At 40.5% G+C, this 20,103-nt stretch overlaps 1 protein-coding gene and 1 long non-coding RNA gene across 4 annotated transcripts in view; one reads left to right on the forward strand and one right to left on the reverse strand.

The window, feature by feature from the left end:
• LOC133227569 (uncharacterized) overlaps window positions 1-20,103 on the forward strand; it is a 356,831-nt gene that overhangs the window by 254,549 nt on the left and 82,179 nt on the right. The window lies entirely within an intron of this gene.
• On the reverse strand, window positions 14,049-18,160 carry RGS1 (regulator of G protein signaling 1). Of its 2 annotated transcripts, none has more exons than XM_061382172.1 (5): window positions 18,066-18,160; window positions 17,527-17,607; window positions 17,054-17,115; window positions 15,563-15,726; window positions 14,049-14,869 (listed from the first exon to the last, which is right to left on the reverse strand). In XM_061382172.1, the coding sequence occupies exons 1-5, from the start codon at window positions 18,092-18,094 to the stop codon at window positions 14,684-14,686; spliced, it is 522 nt and encodes a 173-aa protein (XP_061238156.1). In that variant the 5' UTR covers window positions 18,095-18,160; the 3' UTR covers window positions 14,049-14,683. The 2 variants fall into 2 exon arrangements, with proteins under 2 accessions (XP_061238156.1, XP_061238155.1); XM_061382171.1 differs by having other exon boundaries at window positions 17,958-18,141.

A 20,103-nucleotide genomic window follows, 5' to 3' on the forward strand; every position in this document is an offset into this window, starting at 1 on the left:
TTCTTTTTCTTTTTTGAAAATCTATTTGGGGTATGCTCTCATTTAAAAGAAAAAAGTTTGTTTTTGGCTCTGCTGGGTTTTCATTTCTGCGTGGGCTTTCTCTAGTTGTGGCGAGAGGGGCCACCCTCCAGTTGTGGTGCCTGGGCTTCTCGTTACAGAGGCATCTCTTGTCGCAGAGCATGGGCTTTGGGCCGGGAGGCTTCGGTAGTTGTGGCACATGGGTTTACTTGTCCCATGACATGTGTCTTCTTGGAGCAGGGTTGAACCTGTTTCCCTTGCTTTGGCAGGTGGATTCTCAACTGCTGAGCTACCAGGGAAGTCTTGATTTCTTTTTCTTTATGGTTGAACTTTGGCAAGGGCAGTAGCCAGAGTGGCTTTCAGAGATGGAAGTCCATTCTCTTAGGCCGGCCATCTCTACCACCATGGCTGTTCTGTTCATGAACCCCAAAGGGCTGGCTGATGACCGAGGCTGTCTGAGGTCAGCTGTCATAGTTATTCTGTCTGCTTGGTTGTTCTCATCTTTTGTGTGGTGGGTGTTGCCGTGTAATATAAAGACTTGCACACTTTCGAATTCTCTGATAGGTCCACCCACGTGCATCTTCTCAAGACCTTTTTATTCCCAACTATCCAATCTCTCTCCTTCCAGGCCCCAGTTCACCAGCCAAGCTGTTCACCACTTCCCATGAGTCAATATCGATTCTAACCTCAGGTCACTTTTCCTTCCATATGAAGTGGATGAACAGGTGCGTTGTCCCTAATTCTGCGCCTGGGAAGGGTTTCCACTTGTTGCTCCCTTTTGAGTCTACCTCTTAGCAGAACTATATTGCAGAATCAGTCCATTTTCAGCTAGCCCCTACATACTATCCCAGCACAGAAGTGGTTTTCTTCCTCCATCATTAGTCATGAGGGAACCCTGAGCTCCTGCTGAGGTTCAGTTCTGGGCTGACCATTTCCATCTCTCAGGGGATTGCTGCTGGGCCCACCTGATCTTATGTTCTGATGGTCTGAGAGAACCCAGCTCATCTTGATTAGGCCCAGTCACCTCTGGGATCTCTGAGCTGGGCTGACTTTTCACATGAGTCCTAACTGAGACAAGACCCCTGAATGTTTGCTCCCTACATCCATCGTCCACCGTGTAAAGATCATGCCACTGTCTTACACTATCGGTAACAGAGTAGTAGGCTGATGGAACTTCAGAGTGAAGTTAGCAGGCCTGTTTGACTTTCTCCCAATGCTCTGTGCTCTGCTCTGACTGTATCAGCAGTACCTTGGCCCCCACTTTGCTCTTATTTTTCTATTTCCCAAGTACCCAGAACCTGAGTGGGGAAGGACATTGAGCCCTTCAAGATCACCACACAGGAAGCTATTAGGCTACTGTGACTGTGTGTCTGCGGACGGGGTGGTGACGTCTCCTGCAGCATCACCCCCTTTACCAGGTCTTCTCCTCCCAGTGTGGATGGGGTCTCTTGCCAGCTCAGTGTGTTGCTCTGTCTTGTCACCACTCTGCTCCTGACTCTAGTGGGGTGCTTTAGCATCCCTTGAGGACACCTTGTTCCCATGCGTGTCCTCAAAGTTTTACAGAACGCTCATGAGGTGTATGTGTGTGTGGAGGGGTTGCCCATTTACTGCTCATAACTCTTATGCTCTCTCCTCTCCTGCAGATTTTGGATCAGCATCAAAGGGCAATCTGAGCTTCAGGCACCAGGTATATCTCAAGCACCTTTCTCCTCCAGCTCTGTCCCACTGTTTTTTTTTTTTTTTTAATTTGTTTTTTATTGCAGATAATTGCTTTATGGAATTTTGTTGTTTTCTGTCAAACCTCAAATGAATAAGCCATCAGAGTAGTCGCTCAGTCGTGTCCGACTCTTTGCGACCCCATGAATTGCAGCAGGCCAGGCCTCCCTGTCCATCACCAACTCCCGGAGTTCCCTGAGACTCACTTCCATCGAGTCAGCAATGCCATCCAGCCATCTCATCCTCTGTCGTCCCCTTCTCCTCCTGCCCCCAATCCCTCCCAGCATCAGAGTCTTTTCCAATGAGTCAACTCTTCGCATGAGGTGGCCAAAGTACTGGAGTTTCAGCTTTAGCATCATTCCTTCCAAAGAAATCCCAGGGCTGATCTCCTTCAGACTGGACTGGTTGGATCTCCTTGCAGTCCAAGGGACTCTCAAGAGTCTTCTCCAGCACCACAGTTCAAAAGCATCAATTCTTTGGTGCTCAGCTTTCTTCACAGTCCAACTCTCACATCCATAGATGACCACAGGAAAAACCATAGCCTTGACTAGACGAACTTTTGTTGGCAAAGTAGGTATACATATATCCCCTCCCTTTTGAACCTCTCTCCCTTCTCCCTCCCCATCCCACCCCTCTAGGTTGATAAAGAGCCCCGTTTGAGTTTCCTGAGCCATACAGCAAATTCCCGTTGGCTATCTATTTTACATCTGGTAATGTAAGCTTCCAAGTTACTCTTTCCATGCATCTCACCCTCTCCCCTGCCTCCCCATGTCCATAAGTCTATTCTCTATGTCTGTTTCTCCATTGCTGCCCTGTAAATAAATTCTTCAGTACCATTTTTCTAGATTCTGTATATGTGTATTAGAATACAATATTTATCTTTATTTTTCTGACTCATTTCATTCTATATAATAGGTTCTAGGTTCATCCACCTCATCAGAACTGACTCAAATGCATTCCTTTTTATGGCTGAGTAATATTCCATTGTGTATATGTACCACTACTTCTTTATCCATTCATCTGTTGATGGACATCTAGGTTCCTTCCACGTTCTAGCTATTGTAAATAGTGCTGCAATGAACAATGGGATACATGTGTCTTTTTCAACCCTGGTTTCCTGAGGGTTTATGCCTAGGAGTGGGATTTCTAGGTCAAATGTGGTTTTATTGCTAGTTTTTTAAGGAATCTCCGTACCATCTTCCACAGTGGCAGTGTCAATTTACATTCCCACCAACAGTGTAAGAGTATTCCCTTTTCTCCACACCCTCTCCAGCATTTATTGTTTGTAGACTATTTGATGATGGCCATTCTGTTTGGTGTGAGGTGATATCTCATTGTGGTTTTGATTTGCATTTCTCTAATAATGAGTTATGTTGAGCATCTTTTCATGTGTTTGTTAGCCATCTGTATGTCTTCTTTGGAGAAATGTCTGTTTAGATCTTTTCCCCACTTTTTGATTGGGTTGTTTGATTTTCTGGCATTGAGTTGTATGAGCTGCTTGTATATTTTGGAAAGTAATCCTTTGTCAGTTGTTTCATTTGCTATTATTTTCTCCCATTCCGAGGGTTGTCTTTTCACCTTGCTTATAGTTTCCTTTGCTGTGCCAAAGCTCTTAAGTTTAATCAGGTCCCACTTGTTTATTTTTGTTTTTATTTCCATTACTCTAGGAGGTGGGTCATAGAAGATCTTACTCTGATTTATGTCATCGAGTGTTTTGCCTATGTTTTTCTCTAAGAGTTTTATAGTTTCTGGTCTTACATTTAGGTCTTTAATCCATTTTGGGTTTATCTTTGTGTATGGTATTAGGAAGTGTTCTAATTTCATTCTTTTACATGTAGCTGTCCAGTTTTCCCAGCACCATTTATTGAAGAGGCTGTCTTTGCCCCATTGTATATTCTTGCCTCCTTTGTCAAAAATAAGGTACCCATAGGTGCATGGGTTTATTTCTGGGCTTTCTATCTGGTTCTGTCCCCACTGTTTTTAGGCCTGATTTGTGCATTTTGAACCTCTCTCCTTTTAGGATGAATTGTTTCATAGGTGGTTCTTTGGTCTCTCAGGAAAACGCCCTGGTGAGTTCACTGCCCTAGTCTTCCTGGTTTGCACTGAATTCACACTTCCTGCCTGATGCCCAGCTTAACTGCAGCTCTGCTTTCCAGAGCCTCACACTACATTTGCTTGGAATCCTGACTTTTACTTGGTGATTGGCTCTGATTATAAACCTCAGAGGATTTATATCTACATCTATCGTATGTAGCCCTAAATGGAGTCAGAGTGAGTGAGCTGAAAGTACACATGGCCTGGCCAACTTGTTTCCACGTCATGTTTTTATCAGTTGCAGAAATTTCCATCACTAATCCTTTTCCTGCTTCTTAGTCGTCACCTCCCATTTTTTATGTTGTTTTTGGCATTTTCTGTTCTCAGTTGCATCCGAAACAAGCTTTTCACATATTGTTCTCATCCACAGCTTACATCTTCTCTTCCAGGCAGCTCTATCTTGAAGAACATCACAGGGTCAGAGAGATAATCTTTGCCTCGTGTGAGAACTGAGTAACACTGCACTGGGGTGGAGACCTCGCCCTGGTTTTTTTTTCCAGGATGGTGCCATATAGCTTTCTAAATGAAAAAGAAATTGCTTAAACTTAAACATATATCAGTGTCTTTATATTTATCAGGATAAAACTCTCTAGTTACGCTAACAAATCACTGCCAGGTCTTAAGAGGCTTTTGGTTTTCACTCACACAAATGCCAAAGCAGTTTGCTTCACTGTTTCAAGTGTGACAATTCCTCCGTGTGACTTTGCAATATCAGCGTCCTTGCTTCTGGCAGTGCATGTGGGGATGAAAGAGGCAAACTGCGTGTCTTCTTGACAGCTCTGGAAACGGTGTCTATCCCTTCTGTTCACCCCACAGAACTCAGTTTTGTGGCTCTAATAATTCATGGTAAAATATTAAATTGCAGTTGAAGGAAAAAAATGCTGAATTCAAATAAAAGAGCTACTAAGAAGTATATATCCAAATACTGACTGTATAGAAATATTCACGGTGGTGGTGGTTTAGTTGCTAAGTCATGTCCAACTTTTTGTGACCCCCATGGATTTTAGCTCGTCAGGCTCCTCTGTCCATGGGATTCTCCAGGCAAGAATACTGGAGTGTGTTGTCATCTCCTTCTCCAGGGGATCTTCCTGACCCAGGGATCACATCCCACATCTCCTGTGTCTCCTGCATTGTAGGCAGATTCTTTAACACTGCACCATCTGGGAAGCCTGCATAGAAGGTTCTGCATTTGCCTTTCACTCTAAGGGGGCTGGGAAATATGGTTTTCCTGGCGTCCATGGAAAAAGCCTAAAACTGGTGAGCATCTAAGCAGTCTCTACCATACCCTCATACAAGGAAAGAGGAAAAGAAATCATTACTTGAGGACAATAATAATGGTGAAAGCAAAAAAATATAGATGTGACCCAAGTAATATTAGTAAGTAGTAGGACAGACTTGTTTTAGCCCTTTAATGGTATAGCTCAGTAATGCCAGAATTTTCATTTATTTGAGTTTCAGAGGTTGCAGTTAATCCAGTAATAGTTCAAAAAGTCACCTGGGTTATTCTGAGTTTAACCCCTGCTTTGCTGTGTACCTGCCAATTCTCTGAAGCCACATCCTTCCTCCAGGACAAAATCCCCAGTCCCTCCTCTGAGCTCACATGGCCCATTGTTCTGTCTGCTGAGAGGAGACTGGGATAGACCCCAGGAAGTCCACAGGAGCAGAAGGGCAGGACGTATGTGGTTCCTTAGCCTCCCAGAATCTGGGGAGAGGAGGTCTGGGCTGCTTTCGCTCTTTAACAGGCACTCTGGAAAGGGGCATGCACCATCCAGCCAAGTTTGTGAGCGTGGAGGGAGAGGACTTGCTGAAAGAGGCATGCTTGATGTGACTGGATGCCCATGGACGTTGCATATGGAGCTGATGGCACCTGGAGGCCTTTTAGCAGGTTGGGACCACACAGTCTCTCCCATCAGGGGGAAGAGGGGGTGCCAGTCCTGTGTGGATTTTCATCAGGGACCCAGAGAAAGCTCAGGGGAGGGTGTCTCTTAGACAGTCTTGCTTGCCGCTCTTCCTCATCTCTCTCAAAATGCTTAGTCTATCTGCCTGCCTCTCCTTCTGCTGTTTTCTTTCCGAGAGCACCAAGAGCCTCTCACTAGCTGGAACCGTATCTTAGTCATCTCTGTTTCCCTGGCACCCAGCAAAGCTTTTGGCATGAAGCAGGTATCACTGATTGGTGAGTCTATCAAGGAAGCCATCATCTAGTTCAATTCTAAAGGCACACAGTGGAGCCTAGAATTCTGAATATGAATTAAGAAACCCCTGAGCAAGGAGTATTTTGTGTTTATTTTCCCCCTCAACTTTGAGACTTCTAATCACCTCCTTAGATAGTATGAATTATGATCATTCTAGTCAAAACCATGCCAAATAAACATCCTAGGAAGTATCTTACTCAGTTCTTTATATGGGAACGTGTTCTACCCATGACTTGTTAGCAGTGGGTCATTTGTAAGCACTGAATTAACTGACAGATTTAAGGTAAAAAAAATCAAAAGAGTAAGACACAGTCTGTTTCTATGGATATCTCAAGCTGAGGGTTTCAAGGCAGAGCATGAAAGGTAAGACCAGTGGAAAGAATGCCAATTTTACTGATTTAAACCTAGCCTGAATTTTAAAAAACTGAATTTTTACCTTCTGGGTTTGACTAAAATAGCAACAGGTGGTGTGGGGAGAGGATAGGATAATATCTGAACTCCGCTCCATTCCTGTCCGTTTTCCGTCTCTCTCCAGAAATGAAGGGCAAACTCGTCACCTATTTTGAGGAGTTAAGGTAAGAATGACTGAAGGAAAAAAGTGTGCTAGGGGAATGACTGGCTACCTTCAGGTTTCTCATCTTCTTTCTTGTCTCCATGGATAAGAAATGAGCACTAGAACATTCCACTGGTCACATGGATCCACTGTCAAGCTAGGGGCCAAGCCTGCCCTCTGAGGACACAGAATTCCTGCCGCAGAGTCACGGTCATCACACCCCTTCATGCTGTCTGCTGCTGCTCATCACTGGGGCAGTTTCTGTTTCTGTCTGACAGCCTTGTCTCTCTCGTCTGGATCCTACACTTCAGTTTTGTTTTCTGTCTTTAAAAGGTGCTTTCAATCTCAGCAATTTCTTGCTGCAAATCTGTTGAGTATCTTCATCCTTGGTTTTTATTCTCAGTCTGGATGAGGGCTTTCAAGACTCTGCTTTTGTCCTAGAGATCTTTGAGGGAAAAAATGTGGAATGCTTTGTATGTAGGTTCGTTATGAATAAGCTGTTATCTGTTGAAAGCTCTACATAATTTATTTTGGATGTGGAGCCTCTTACAAACATATGCCTTAATCTTCCTCCAGGGATCCCTTCTTCTGAGTTGTTTGATGCATATTTGCAGCTGAAAGACCTCAAAGGTGATCTATTTAAAACTGAGCTGGAAAGGGCATTGTTGTGATTTTAAGGGCCCAGGCTAGACACCACAGAGGTACCACCCATGTTCTTCTATCTTATTATTCTCACAGCAAATCACTCCCTGAATCTTGTCCTTTCTCCCTCTTCCCATTGCCTTGATTTCTGCCCTGATTCTCTCTTGCTGGGCTACAAAACTGCTTTCCTCTTTAGCTTTTCTTCCTGAGTTATGTCTTCCTTTGTAATTGTCTTCCACACCAAATCCGGAATTAGCTTTTAAAACACAAAGTAGTCATGTCACTTGCAGGAAGGAGCTTGACACAGTGCAGAGTCTTCGGAAGCACACACTTATTGTTGTTGTTGTTGCGTAGTTGCTAAGCCACACATACCTGGATTCAAACCCTGGGTCTGCCACTCACTGGTTCTGTGCCCTTAGATAAATTTGTCCATCTTTTTGGTTATACTTTTGTTGATCAATAAGATGAGGTTAAGAGTGGTTATCCCAGAGAGTTCTGATGTGGACTCAACAAGTGACTTGTAAGTCAACGCAAATAGTTCTGTCTTTTGCTCATTTCTTCAAACTTCAGTGGTGACCTATCATATAAAGGATAAAACTCACACTCTTTGGAACGACTGTGTTTCTTTTCAGAATATGCCCTAAACTACCTTCTCTGCTCTTCCTTTTATCCTCTTGCCCCCATATATTCCAGCCACACTGAATAAATCACCATTGCTGAATACAGAGTATAATTTTTTCTTATTTCCTGACCTTTTCACAAACTATTTCCTGAAATGTCCTCACCTTCTTTCTTCCCTGGATGGGGTTTATTTATTCTTCAAGATCCAACCCAATTATCCCTTTCCTCTGGAAAAGATGGAGAAATGAGCCAGCTAATATCATAACAAGCAAAAGTGCATATTAAAATCAGAACAAAACCAAAATCTTTTCCCGGATGAACCAATCTGATGTCTATTTTAAACCATTACTACTTGAGTAACTATTTTTTGCTAAGAAAATGTGCAGTTAAAGAACTTTTTAGAAGGCTTATGCTTTTCACTTGAGAAATAGGAGGCTGGTTTTTCTCTGAGTGACATGGAGAGTGTCTGTGTGGAGGGTCCCTAAACTCTTAGAAATTGCACATATTCAGCTACATGGATTGTGGACCTCTGACTCTGCTTGGAGATTGATAGGAGAGAGAGGAAGGATGATAAGGACATTTAATTCTGAAGTGTAATGACATGGCCGACACAGTGGTCCATGTCTAAGACACGGGCTTACTGTGCGCCATTCCTTCTTATGTAAACCGAACAGCTCCCTGAGCCTGGGAACCTGACTTCTTTTTCAATCATCAAGACTCCTGCCACAGGTCTTCCCCAAATGGCAACATTCCAGATTAAGGCAAGATCCACATGGGTTTATAAATTTGGTTCTTTTGGGATTGAATTAGAATGCTTAGCCTAATCTTTCATCAATTATGGCAGTTTTAAAATAATATAGACAATTCTAAACTATAGCACAATCACTTTTGGCCTTAAACTTCAATTTGAGAAGATAAAATATGTGTGGCATTTCAGGGCAGTCAGGTTTTCAAATGAGATGTAAGGTAATATAAACATTCAAGACACTCAGCCAACTCGTTTCCTCTCTCCATCTATCCTTCCCTTCCTCTCTTTCATTTCTCTTTCGTCCTGTTTTCAAATTTCAAGTGAAATGAACCACTGAGGGGTACATACCCAGTTAAATACTGACTATATAGAAACATCCATAGAAGGTTCTATATTCTGCCACTGACTTATTTGTAGACAAGTTTCATTTAGATTAGGAACTGAGTAAGATGCAAAATTTTGCCATAGGAGTGATACATTTTTAGCTTTTGAAACTAAGCAGGACCTTGCAGGGCTTTCCTGAGGTAGACTCCCCTCCCTTATGTCCCCAGTCTCTTGTTTGTAGAAAACCTTTAGCCTCCTAGGTCTTCCCTGAGTTCCAAAGAGCACACTTAATCAGAGAAGTGAGAAAATACAGAAAGGAAAACAGTCAAACAAGATAAAATAATGGTATTTTAGCCATAAAACAGAATCATGAACCTTTATTTTTCTCCTTAGGGGCTGTAGATAATATTCTGAGCCACCATGTCCTCAAGTTATTTTGCAGATACTAAAACCCCAACTTCTGCTTTATTGACTATGCCAAAACCTTTGACTGTGTGCATCACAATAAACTGTGGAAAATTCTGAAAAAGATGGGAATACAAGACCACCTGACCTGCCTCTTGAGAAATCTGTATGCAGGTCAGGAAGCAACAGTTAGAACTGGACAGGGAACAACAGACTGGTTCCAAATAGGAAAAGGAGTACGTCAAGGCTGTATATTGTCACCCTGCTTATTTAAATTCTATGCAGAATACATCATGAGAAACCCTGGTCTGGAAGAAACACAAGCTGGAATCAAGATTGCCAGGAGAAATATCAATAACCTCAGATATGCAGATGACACCACCCTTATGGCAGAAAGTGAAGAGGAACTCAAAAGCCTCTTAATGAAAGTAAAAGTGGAGAGTGAAAAAGTTGGCTTAAAGCTCAACATTCAGAAAACGAAGATCATGGCATCTGGTCCCATCACTTCATGGGAAATAGATGGGGAAACAGTGGAAACAGTGTCAGACTTTATTTTTCTGGGCTCCAAAATCGCTACAGATGGTGACTGCAGCCATGAAATTAAAAGACGCTTACTCCTTGGAAGGAAAGTTATGACCAACCTAGATAGCATATTCAAAAGCAGAGACATTACTTTGCCAACAAAGGTCCGTCTAGTCAAGGCTATGGTTTTTCCTGTGGTCATGTATGGATGTGAGAGTTGGACTGTGAAGAAGGCTGAGTGCCGAAGAATTGATGCTTTTGAACTGTGGTGTTGGAGAAGACTCTTGAGAGTCCCTTGGACTACAGGGAGATCCAACTAGTCGATTCTGAAGGAGATCAGCCCTGGGTGTTCTTTGGAAGGAATGATGCTAAAGGTGAAACTCCAGTACTTTGGCCACCTCATGCGAAGAGTTGACTCACTGGAAAAGACTCTGATGCTGGGAGGAATTGCGGGCAGGAGGAGAAGGGGACGACAGAGGATGAGATGGCTGGATGGCATCACCAACTCAAAGCACGTGAGTCTGAGTGAACTCCTGGAGTTGGTGATGGACAGGGAGGCCTGGTGTGCTGCGATTCGTGGGGTCGCAAAGAGTCGGACACGACTGAGCGACTGAACTGAACTGAAAACCCCACCAGGTGCAAGAAATTAACTGCATGCTGTTCACAAGCAGGTAGACCCTAGACTGATTGGAACCAGAAGGTTGAGATGTTGACTCCCAAAATACCACCTGTTACCTCATCATCAGCCAATCAGAAGAATGTCCATGAGCTAATCAGACACCCTGCAATCCTCACCCTAACACTGACTTCAAAAACCCTTCCCTAAAAGCCACTGTGGAGTTTGAGTCTCTTCAGCCTATTTTCCTTGCTTGGTCCCATGTTGGATGCCTGGCAATAAACCTCAATGTGCTGTCAGTAGATCACCATAGCCTGGTGTCAGTAGATCCACCACAGCCTGGTGTCAGTAGATCCGCCACAGCCTGGTGTCAGTAGATCCGCCACAGCCTGCTGTCAGTAGATCCGCCACAGCCTGCTGTCAGTAGATCCGCCACAGCCTGGAGTCAGTAGACTGGTTTTGATGTGTGTTGGGCAAGTGGATCTAGTTTGGTTCCGTAACACTTTTAGGATTCTGGTCTCAACAAGACAGGTAGTGGTATTTCTGCAGTTGGGCAGTATATATTGTTGTTGTTATTGTTCTATAGATTGGATTTCATGCAGTCTTGAGGAAATTCTCTTTTTCTGTGTACTAACAACATTTATTTATATCTGTGGTAGTTTAAATCAGCTTTTACTCTATGTTTCCCTTCACATATGTCAGAATTTCTTATTTTTAATGACAAATCATCAGAGATTCCTATTAATATAGCCAATCTAGTCTATGTTTGCATACAAAGTACAAGAAATTTGAACTTTAGTTTTATCCTATATGTGCTAAATGTGTACTTTTTATTGGACTTCATTCAGAGCATCTGATTTCTACCTTCATAGATTCCGACTTTTCTAAAATATACATACTATATTAGGATTAATGTAAAATATGTCTGAGAAAAGTATATTTGTTTTTAATTTTTAGATGAATTGATTTTCATACATACAAATCATACTTATTGTTCACTGCCAGTGCTTTACTATTACAATAGAACACAGCATATGAGCTGAGCATCTCAGATGGAGTGAGTGGATCAGATTTCTCTAATCATATTCCTGTAAATGATTTAGTAAAACATCCACACCATAATAAGCAATGCCAATGAAAAGAAATCTTTTCAAGTTTTCTGCAATATCTTGAATCTCTGCAGCCATGGTGACATTTTTTTGTCATTTTGAAAGTGAAGAAATGTCTTACATGTTTGTTTTGATCATCTGTCCTTAAATTGGATGTCTGTTTAACATGATATCTTATGAAGACAAAGACCAGAACCATGTATTTTATGACCAATGTGTGTATTAGACAGTGGCACTTCTAATTCCTCACAGTTTGAAGGGCCTGAACTATTTAACATGACGGCGGTGCTAGAAATAGGTGCAGAGTGTTTTGTGTTTATATGGACTCAGTTCACCTCCAGTAGACATTGAAAATAACTATATAGTGATATAAGGTATTAGAAAGCCTTTATAGAAGAGTAATTCTACCTGTGCCTTGAAGAATTCATTGGATTTTGAAAACTAGAAGGAGGTAGGAAAAAGCATTTGTAGAGATAGTAGATTAACCAAAGGAAAGTGAAGATGAAGGCTTCTTCAAAAAAGACAAGTAATGCAGAGTGATGTCAAGTAGGAAGGATACCTAGAGGGGAGTCATGCAAATTATACCTTGAAGATCTCACTAGGAATGTTTCTAATTCTAGAAAGTGAAATTTATACTCTATATTGTATGTCATGGGAGATGACATGGCCAGATCTGAGTCTTGGAAAGTGATGTCTGTGGCTATTCAGAGGATGGATTGAAAATAATTGTCTGGAAGAAAGGAAACAAATCACATGAATGAGCAAGCAGTGAGATCCCATGTTAGCGCAGGGGGCACAGAAAAAGAGCAAGTGACATGCCAACTGCACACATAGATTTTAGAAGGATAACCGAGGGAATTTTGTGATGGAATGAGTAAGGGAAAGAAATACCTGATGATGGTGATGAAACCGGACTTCCCTCCTAAGCCTCTTTTATAATAGTTATAGCTGCTAAATCATGGAATTAAGTTAAGGTAGAGACATTGAAAAGGAGAGATATTACTTTGCCAACAAATGTCCGTCTAGTCAAGGCTATGGTTTTTCCAGTGGTCATGTATGGATGTGAGAGTTGGACTGTGAAGAAAGCTGAGCGCCGAAGAATTGATGCTTTTGAACTGTGGTATTGGAGAAGACTCTTGAGAGTCCCTTGGACTGCAAGGAGATCCAATCAGTCCGTTCTGAAGGAGATCAGCCCTGGGATTTCTTTGGAAGGAATGATGCTAAAGCTGAAACTCCAGTACTTTGGCCACCTCATGTGAAGAGTTGACTCATTGGAAAAGACTGATGCTGGGAGGGATTGGGGGCAGGAGGAGAAGGGGACGACAGAGGATGAGATGGCTGGATGGCATCACTGACTCAATGGATGTGAGTTTGAGTGAACTCCGGGAGTTGGTGATGGACAGGGAGGCCCGGCGTGCTGCGATTCATGGGGTCGCAAAGAGTCAGACATGACTGAGCGACTGAACTGAACTGAACTGAACTGAACTGAGAGACAATTTGGATTGTCCCGTGGAAATTCAGGAACAGTACTTTTAAAACCCATCTACATATTGCACCATTGCTATGTGCTTAATGACAACCTAGTGTGTACTGAGAATGTCCAGAGTATCACATTGTGGTGTGGGGATGGCTGATGATTCAATAATACGTGGGACACGGGTGCATGGGAAGATACAACTTTGCAGGATACGCTGGGCTATACATCATCTTGATTATCTTTATGTAGGTGTTCCTACAGAGCAGTCTTGTGTTCCTATTTAAGTAACACCTAGGACTGCACAAGACTCGAGGATTTAGGAAATGTTTTCTGGCCAGTTGAGGGCAGTGTTGTGGAGTAGAAGGAGCAGAAATGGTGTGCTCAGAAGGTTTATGTATATAATCCCTGGCTTTAGGACTCTCTCTTAACCCCAGGATTCCTGACCCTGGATAACCAGAGCATCTTCAGAATCACCTGGAATTTCCTCTTAAAATATAGATTCTCTACCTTGGGGATTCTGCTTCAGTCAGTCTGGAGTAGGGTCCTGAAATTGGTGTTTTGTTTTTTAACATCCTAGGTAATTTTAGTAGTTAAATTTGGGAAATAGCAATTTAATCTTACTAGTCACTGCTTTCATAGGATTGATATAGACATTAAATGAGAAAATACATTTGACTTTTATAAGCTTTAAAACATAATAAACTACTAGTTGTTAATTAGATGACTTGAAATAAATTTCCTATTCCTTTTAAAGACTTCAATTTCTCATCAGTTTGAAGCATGACTGTATGAGAGCATATTATATTTGTTTGATCTTTATACATTGTGATAGAAGAGAGAAGACTAATGAATTCTGTCCAATACATGCACATAATACATATAATATAAATTAATTGGATGATAGTTTTTGATGTTGAAGAGGTAAAAGAGAGTAGACTCTTGCTTAAATTTTTGTTAAATCTGAAAAATAAGCACCAGATTTTAAATATGGCAAGAAAATATAAACAGAAATCGTTTCTATATTTTTAATACAAAACTCACATTTATTATTGACACTGTGATAATTTAATTTACAAATATATTCTGACTTTCCAACTTTAAGGCAATAGCTTAAGTTAAATACATTGTTCTCTTCTTCATCTCTTTCAAGCCCCCCAAACAATCAAACAAACAACACTGAAAAACTTGGTCTGCAACAGCAATGGAGATTCTGAAACACAGACTTTTCAAAGTAAAAGAAATTTCAGCAGCTCAATCCAGTCTCTGTATAATACTATGCAGCATAAATACCACTTGACCTTGAAGCTTACAGCATGTTTTAATGAGTTTCAAAATCTTTTTTCACAGCTTCTGTGTGGCGAGTGTTACCCGGCCTTCTCAGTGCTGAGGGATGTTCTAATACGCAGGTCCACTTGATTTTATGACAGTACCACAGCATCTCCTTCCTTCTACCATCTCTAATGTTCACCTCACACGTCTTCAGCCCTGAGCCTGGATAGCTTCCATGTTAGTCTGTTCTGAGTCATGGGTTCTTCCCTTGGGCCTGTGAGTTGTCCAAAAAGGCCGAAGTGTTCCCCCAGGGAGCCACTCTCTTGCCTTCCTTCTGTACTTGATGCCATCACTAATTTCCTCCAGCCAGGAGCCAGTCACTTTAGACTATTAGCCTGAAGGTCATTCAGAAGATTTAAGTATATATTTGATTTGAGGAACCTGGGATATGAGTCCTTTTCCATAAGAGTATATATGATTTTTTGGGCTTCGTCAAAAGACGTGGGTGTTGGTGCTTTAATCTTCTTTGCTGTAGATTCTCGAGTGCGGAAGTCAATATTGATCTAAAAAAGAAATCCACATTAGTTCATATACACTTCCCATTTGTTGTATATTTTATGATGTTACTGTTGCTTTTAAACTATCTGGGGATGGTGGCTCTAAACTGTTATTTAAATCAGCTTGAATATCTCTTGAATGCCTATGCTAAACATGCCTTTTACTAGGTGTGGAGGAGTTAAAAAGAAATATCACAAATAGGCAGAGATATCTTTGTTCCAAGTTAGCTTACAGTCTCTCTTAAATATTTATATAAGGTGACACATGTATCAAAAAATGTGATGTGCACATTTACAGGAACACAGGATGCTTGAACCAGGAATATTTAGCATGAAGTGGGCATTACTTCTAACTGGAAATACTTCTGCTGCTGTAATCCATGTATTGCACTAATCCCTCCTTTTCCTAATCCAAGATAAGCCAGCTCATCCAGGGTCCCCTGACACACAGTTCTGGTAAGTGTCACCTTACTCCTTACCCCACCCTATCAAGTTAGCTTGTTTTACAAAACCAATCTTTTATTTAATCTTTTCACAGATATAGAAAATTAGATTATCATTGCACTGAACTATAGAAATACACTTAGATATACAGCAGTGAAAATCATGATGCTCAGAAAGGATTTCATCTTGCAACTGTGTTGAATGTTATCCTGTATCTAAATTCCTTTACATATAAGCTGATGGTAATAAACTCACTTGTTTGGCAGCATCTGACTGCACAAATGCCTTATAGATTTTCTCCGCTTTGCAATGCAAAAGATCAGACTTTGTTTTTTTATAGTCTTCACAAGCCAGCCAGAACTCAATATTCTCCTCACTGAACTCAGACTTCAGGAAATTTCCAAAGACGTCTTGACCAGCTAAAAAGACAGAGTGAGGGGGTAAGATAAATTAGTTGAGCCAATAAATGAATAACTTGGAGAAATTTTACAAGAAAAATACTAGCATAGTCTCTGTGTACAAAGGAGAGAGTTGGCTCCTGCTGAAGTAGCTGTTTGTAGAGATGGGAAAGCCTTAGAGATCCCTTCATTTATACTTATCTGTGGTCAGATTCACTTGTCACAGTCACACAGCTGCTTAGTGGTAGCTACAAAACTGTGCTTTACTTTCATCTGCTAATCAAATTAAAATTCTGCTCTGCAGATTAAAAAACAGTCTCTTGTACTACCAACCCAGCCAGAATGCAGAGTATTTTAGGGAATAAAATACTGACAAAAGGCATTGATTGCATGCTAATCATTAGCAAATATAATTTCTCCATCCAACTCACATAAGTCAGAAGATGTGAGGCCTGTATGTTACATATGTATGCTGTACTGATTATATTACTGAGGCCTTTCAATGGGCCATTTCTATAGCATCATTTGTTTTTCTGAATTGTAAACTAAGGCAGATAATAAGCAGATGAACCAGATTGAACTACTTGATCCCCATGTGAGGGTGTTTGGGAGAAGAGGATCAGCTCCCCGGATAGGGACAAGCTGCCCATCTATGTCCCTGACTGAGGTCCTAATTTTAACAGGATCCCAATGTCTATGATGAGGGTTAAGGTGAGCTGATTTCATTCACCGTCTTCATCAGAAACTCCCCACAAGACTCTGTGGTTTAAAGTCTTTTATTACCATATCTATGTTATAATGTGTCATGTTTTATATAATGTGATTATATGCCATGTGTGTCAACCACCTTCAAGGCAGTAAGACACTGCTTTTGAATCCTTGTTGCTCTAAAAATGCCTGCACATAAAAGTGGGCTGAATGAGTGATTTAACGCATATATGAATGGAGAATATAATTAATGGACTGAATGAATCCTGCTCCTTATATCCCATGGTACAAAAATACATCTTTTAGGTAAGCTTTCAAAATAGTGGTTGAGATGTTTAATTGACTTCTTAAAACTTTAAACTCCAGAAACCCAGCCTAATTTAAAAATTTGCTCCTATAATGACCCCTGGAAGTATCTAGATGCCTTGGCAAATTTTTCTAAAGGGTGGAAGCAACACTGAGCTCTGAGCCATGACACCACAGTGAGGCATAACGTGCTGAAGTTGTCAGTGCTGCACAACTGCCAGAGGGCAGCTTTCCACACACCCTCCACCCACAACACTGTACTTTAATGAGTCTGTTCAATTTGTCTGCACACTGAGATAAAGCCAGAGACATCCAACAGTTCATCTGCACTTACTTTGGTTGGCAAGAAGTTTTTCCAGGGATTCAGACCACTGCTTCACTTCATCAGCAGAGAGTCTGCAAGGGGGCAGTATTTACATCCATGAGTATTTTTTTGTGTAAACACAAATGAAATCAGAATGCTGCTGCATTTTGATAATTTCCCAAACTAAAATTCTATGACTAATAAATTTTATTAAAATGTATCTATAAGAAAATAATAATTCGCTTAGAATTACTATTGTTATGAAAGTATCTGCCAGTAACATGTGAAAAATATCCAAATATAGCCTAACAGTATAATAAATAGCAAACATATGCACACACATTTGTACTTAATTTACATTGGTACTAATGTAGCTTAATCTTATTAGGCTTGTTCCTTAAAAGAAACAAAGTCCATTATATCAGTATTACTGTCATGTTAGAATATAGAGCTAGTGCAGAGGCTGCTTATATAGTGACAGTTGCATGTATTAGTATACTTACAGGTCCTTGGACTTGGAAGACTTCATTCCAGATTCCAGATGTGGGATCATAGATCTCAGGTATGCTTTCACGTCCATTCCACTACAAAAGACACAAAAGTAAATATTCATGTTTATTCAGTACAATACCTTTTATTAAAAAGAAAAGAACATGAAGTTAACCTCTCTAAGGAATCAGGAAAAAAGCTGATACAATGTATGGCTATATTAAAGAGACAGCCACTTTTTATGAGCCAAAGTCTGGAAGAATTCCCACTTCATTTAATGCCCTAGCATGATTCACTTTTAAATACAACCAAATGTACTTATAATTCACAGAGGTCCTTGCTCTGATCTAGCTAAACTAAAGGCTCATATTTTCTTCCATTCATTTTCAATCGTCCTGCCATTAAAGATCACCTAAGTCCAAGTTCACAAAATGAAGGAACTTACAAAGTCTTGGGCCTCTTTTTCTGCGTTTTGTCATCTAGAAGTGAATGATCAGTTCCTTTCAGTTCCTTTGGGTTAGCAGAGAGGAACATGCCTGGCATTTTGTCTAACCTTGGTGTGGAGATGGCTGCTGCTCGCATCGTCTCCGAAGGCAAATGTCTGTGAGTCCGCGTCTCTGCCGCTTTATATAGTGACGGCTCACAGGCCCTCGCTGTGCAGACAAGTCTGTTTATCAAGTGATGTTGCCACAGACGCTGGAAGTTCCCCCTTTCTTGGTGTGTTGTGACGTGTATCTTGAAAAAAAAATGAGCATACAGTGATGTTTGTGGTTAAAACCTAACCAAATGAGACTAGGTCACTTGATTAGACAGAAAGAAAGAAATTTAGGCCTGCAGAGGCACACACACACACATACCACATGTTAAATCACTCTTTGGTTCTAGAGGATGCTTGTTTTTTCATAAAGACTGCATGTTTCAATGAAACGTTTCATTTGGTGGATTTACTGTATCATGGAGACTAGAGATGGGTCCCCTCCATGATTTGGATAGTCCTTGACTATAAATTCATTTGATCACAATATTTTAAAAGACTTTTTTTTTTCTTTCAGAAAGCAGTGTATAGAAATACTTTTTAGTTTATTTGTACAATGCATAAATCTGATAGGAAGGAGAGTTATGAGAAATTACCCTAACTTTTCCCTACTTCACATCTCATTCCTTATTTCTGTGGCAAGAAATTTCCATGTGTTTTCCAAGATGTGTGCTAGACATTCTACTTGTGACATACAGGATGATCTTAAGGAGCACATGAATTTTAATATTTAGTTCAAATATCCAACTGAGTTTTTTGTATACCACTGCTTAGGATAACAATAAAGTAAAATTTAAAAAACTGTAAACAAAAGAATCATTAACATAAAATATGACATAATATGCAAATACACTGATAAAAAGAATTGCACAGTATCAGGATAAAAACTGCTCATGGTAAAAATAAGAATATATTCAGCCAGGCCAATAATATAATTTTTAGATGATGATTTGAATTTTGGCAGTGTCTCTGGAGAGATATAGTGTAGCTTTAATAAAAATCAAGAATTAAAATAAAACCCCAAGAAAGTGAAAGTGAAACTTGCTCAGTTGTGTCCGATTATTTGTGACCCCATGGACTGTATGTCCATGGAATTCTCCAGGCCAGAATACTGGCGTGAATAGCCTTCTCCTTCTCCCAACCCCAGGGATTGAACCCAGGTCTCCCACATTACAGGCAGATTCTTTACCAGCTGAACCACAAGGGACATCCAAGAATACTGGAGTGGGTAGCCTATTCCTTCTCTAGGGGATCCTCCCAACCCAGGAATCGAACTGGGGTCTCCTGAAACCAGATGACTAATCACTAATTATTAGGGAAGATGGGTTGGTTCAATATAAGCTCTTACAGAGTTTGTATATACAGTGTGATTTATTTATAGACTGTCCAGTTTATATTTTACCCCTGAAAAGACAAAACGAATTTTACTTAGAGAAGCAAGCTTCTGAAAGTATTAGGTATAGTTGACAAAAGGGAATTGAGTATTACTCTTTCTATGTTAGTTCTGTCATTAGGATAAAAAAATATTTTAAGGAATCACATTTATATTTAAAAATTTACTTACATTTGATGTTTGAAAGATAATGTGATGCATTTAGGAAGAAAACTAGTAAAATAAGCTGGTTTCGGGAAGTTACCCAGACAAAAATGATGAGGTTCAGAGACAGATGACATAAAGACATTCATTTGTGTGTTTCTTGTAGTTCAATCCATAGTTACTTTTCAGTTAAAATCTTCAGCATTGCTCATGTTTATTTATTTAATAACCTCTCATTCCTCTAGATAATTGTGGACATGTTATGATAGAGAAAAATGATTTAAAGTTTACTTCTAAAGGCCACTATTATTGCTATCAAAATATACTAATAATTTGCAAAGCATATTTCTGTAACAGTAATTCCTTTGGATGTTAATAAGTGTTATTAGAACTATGATACCAGCTGTAGCAATGGTTCTGGAACCACATAAGTTTGGGAAATGTTGGGTTAAAGCTGAATAAACTTTTAAAATTAACCACCGCTGATCTTCTGAGAACCTATGCACATTTATCAGTCTA

Source organism: Bos javanicus, chromosome 16 (assembly GCF_032452875.1).
Source record: "Bos javanicus breed banteng chromosome 16, ARS-OSU_banteng_1.0, whole genome shotgun sequence".
Taxonomy (NCBI): domain Eukaryota; kingdom Metazoa; phylum Chordata; class Mammalia; order Artiodactyla; family Bovidae; genus Bos; species Bos javanicus.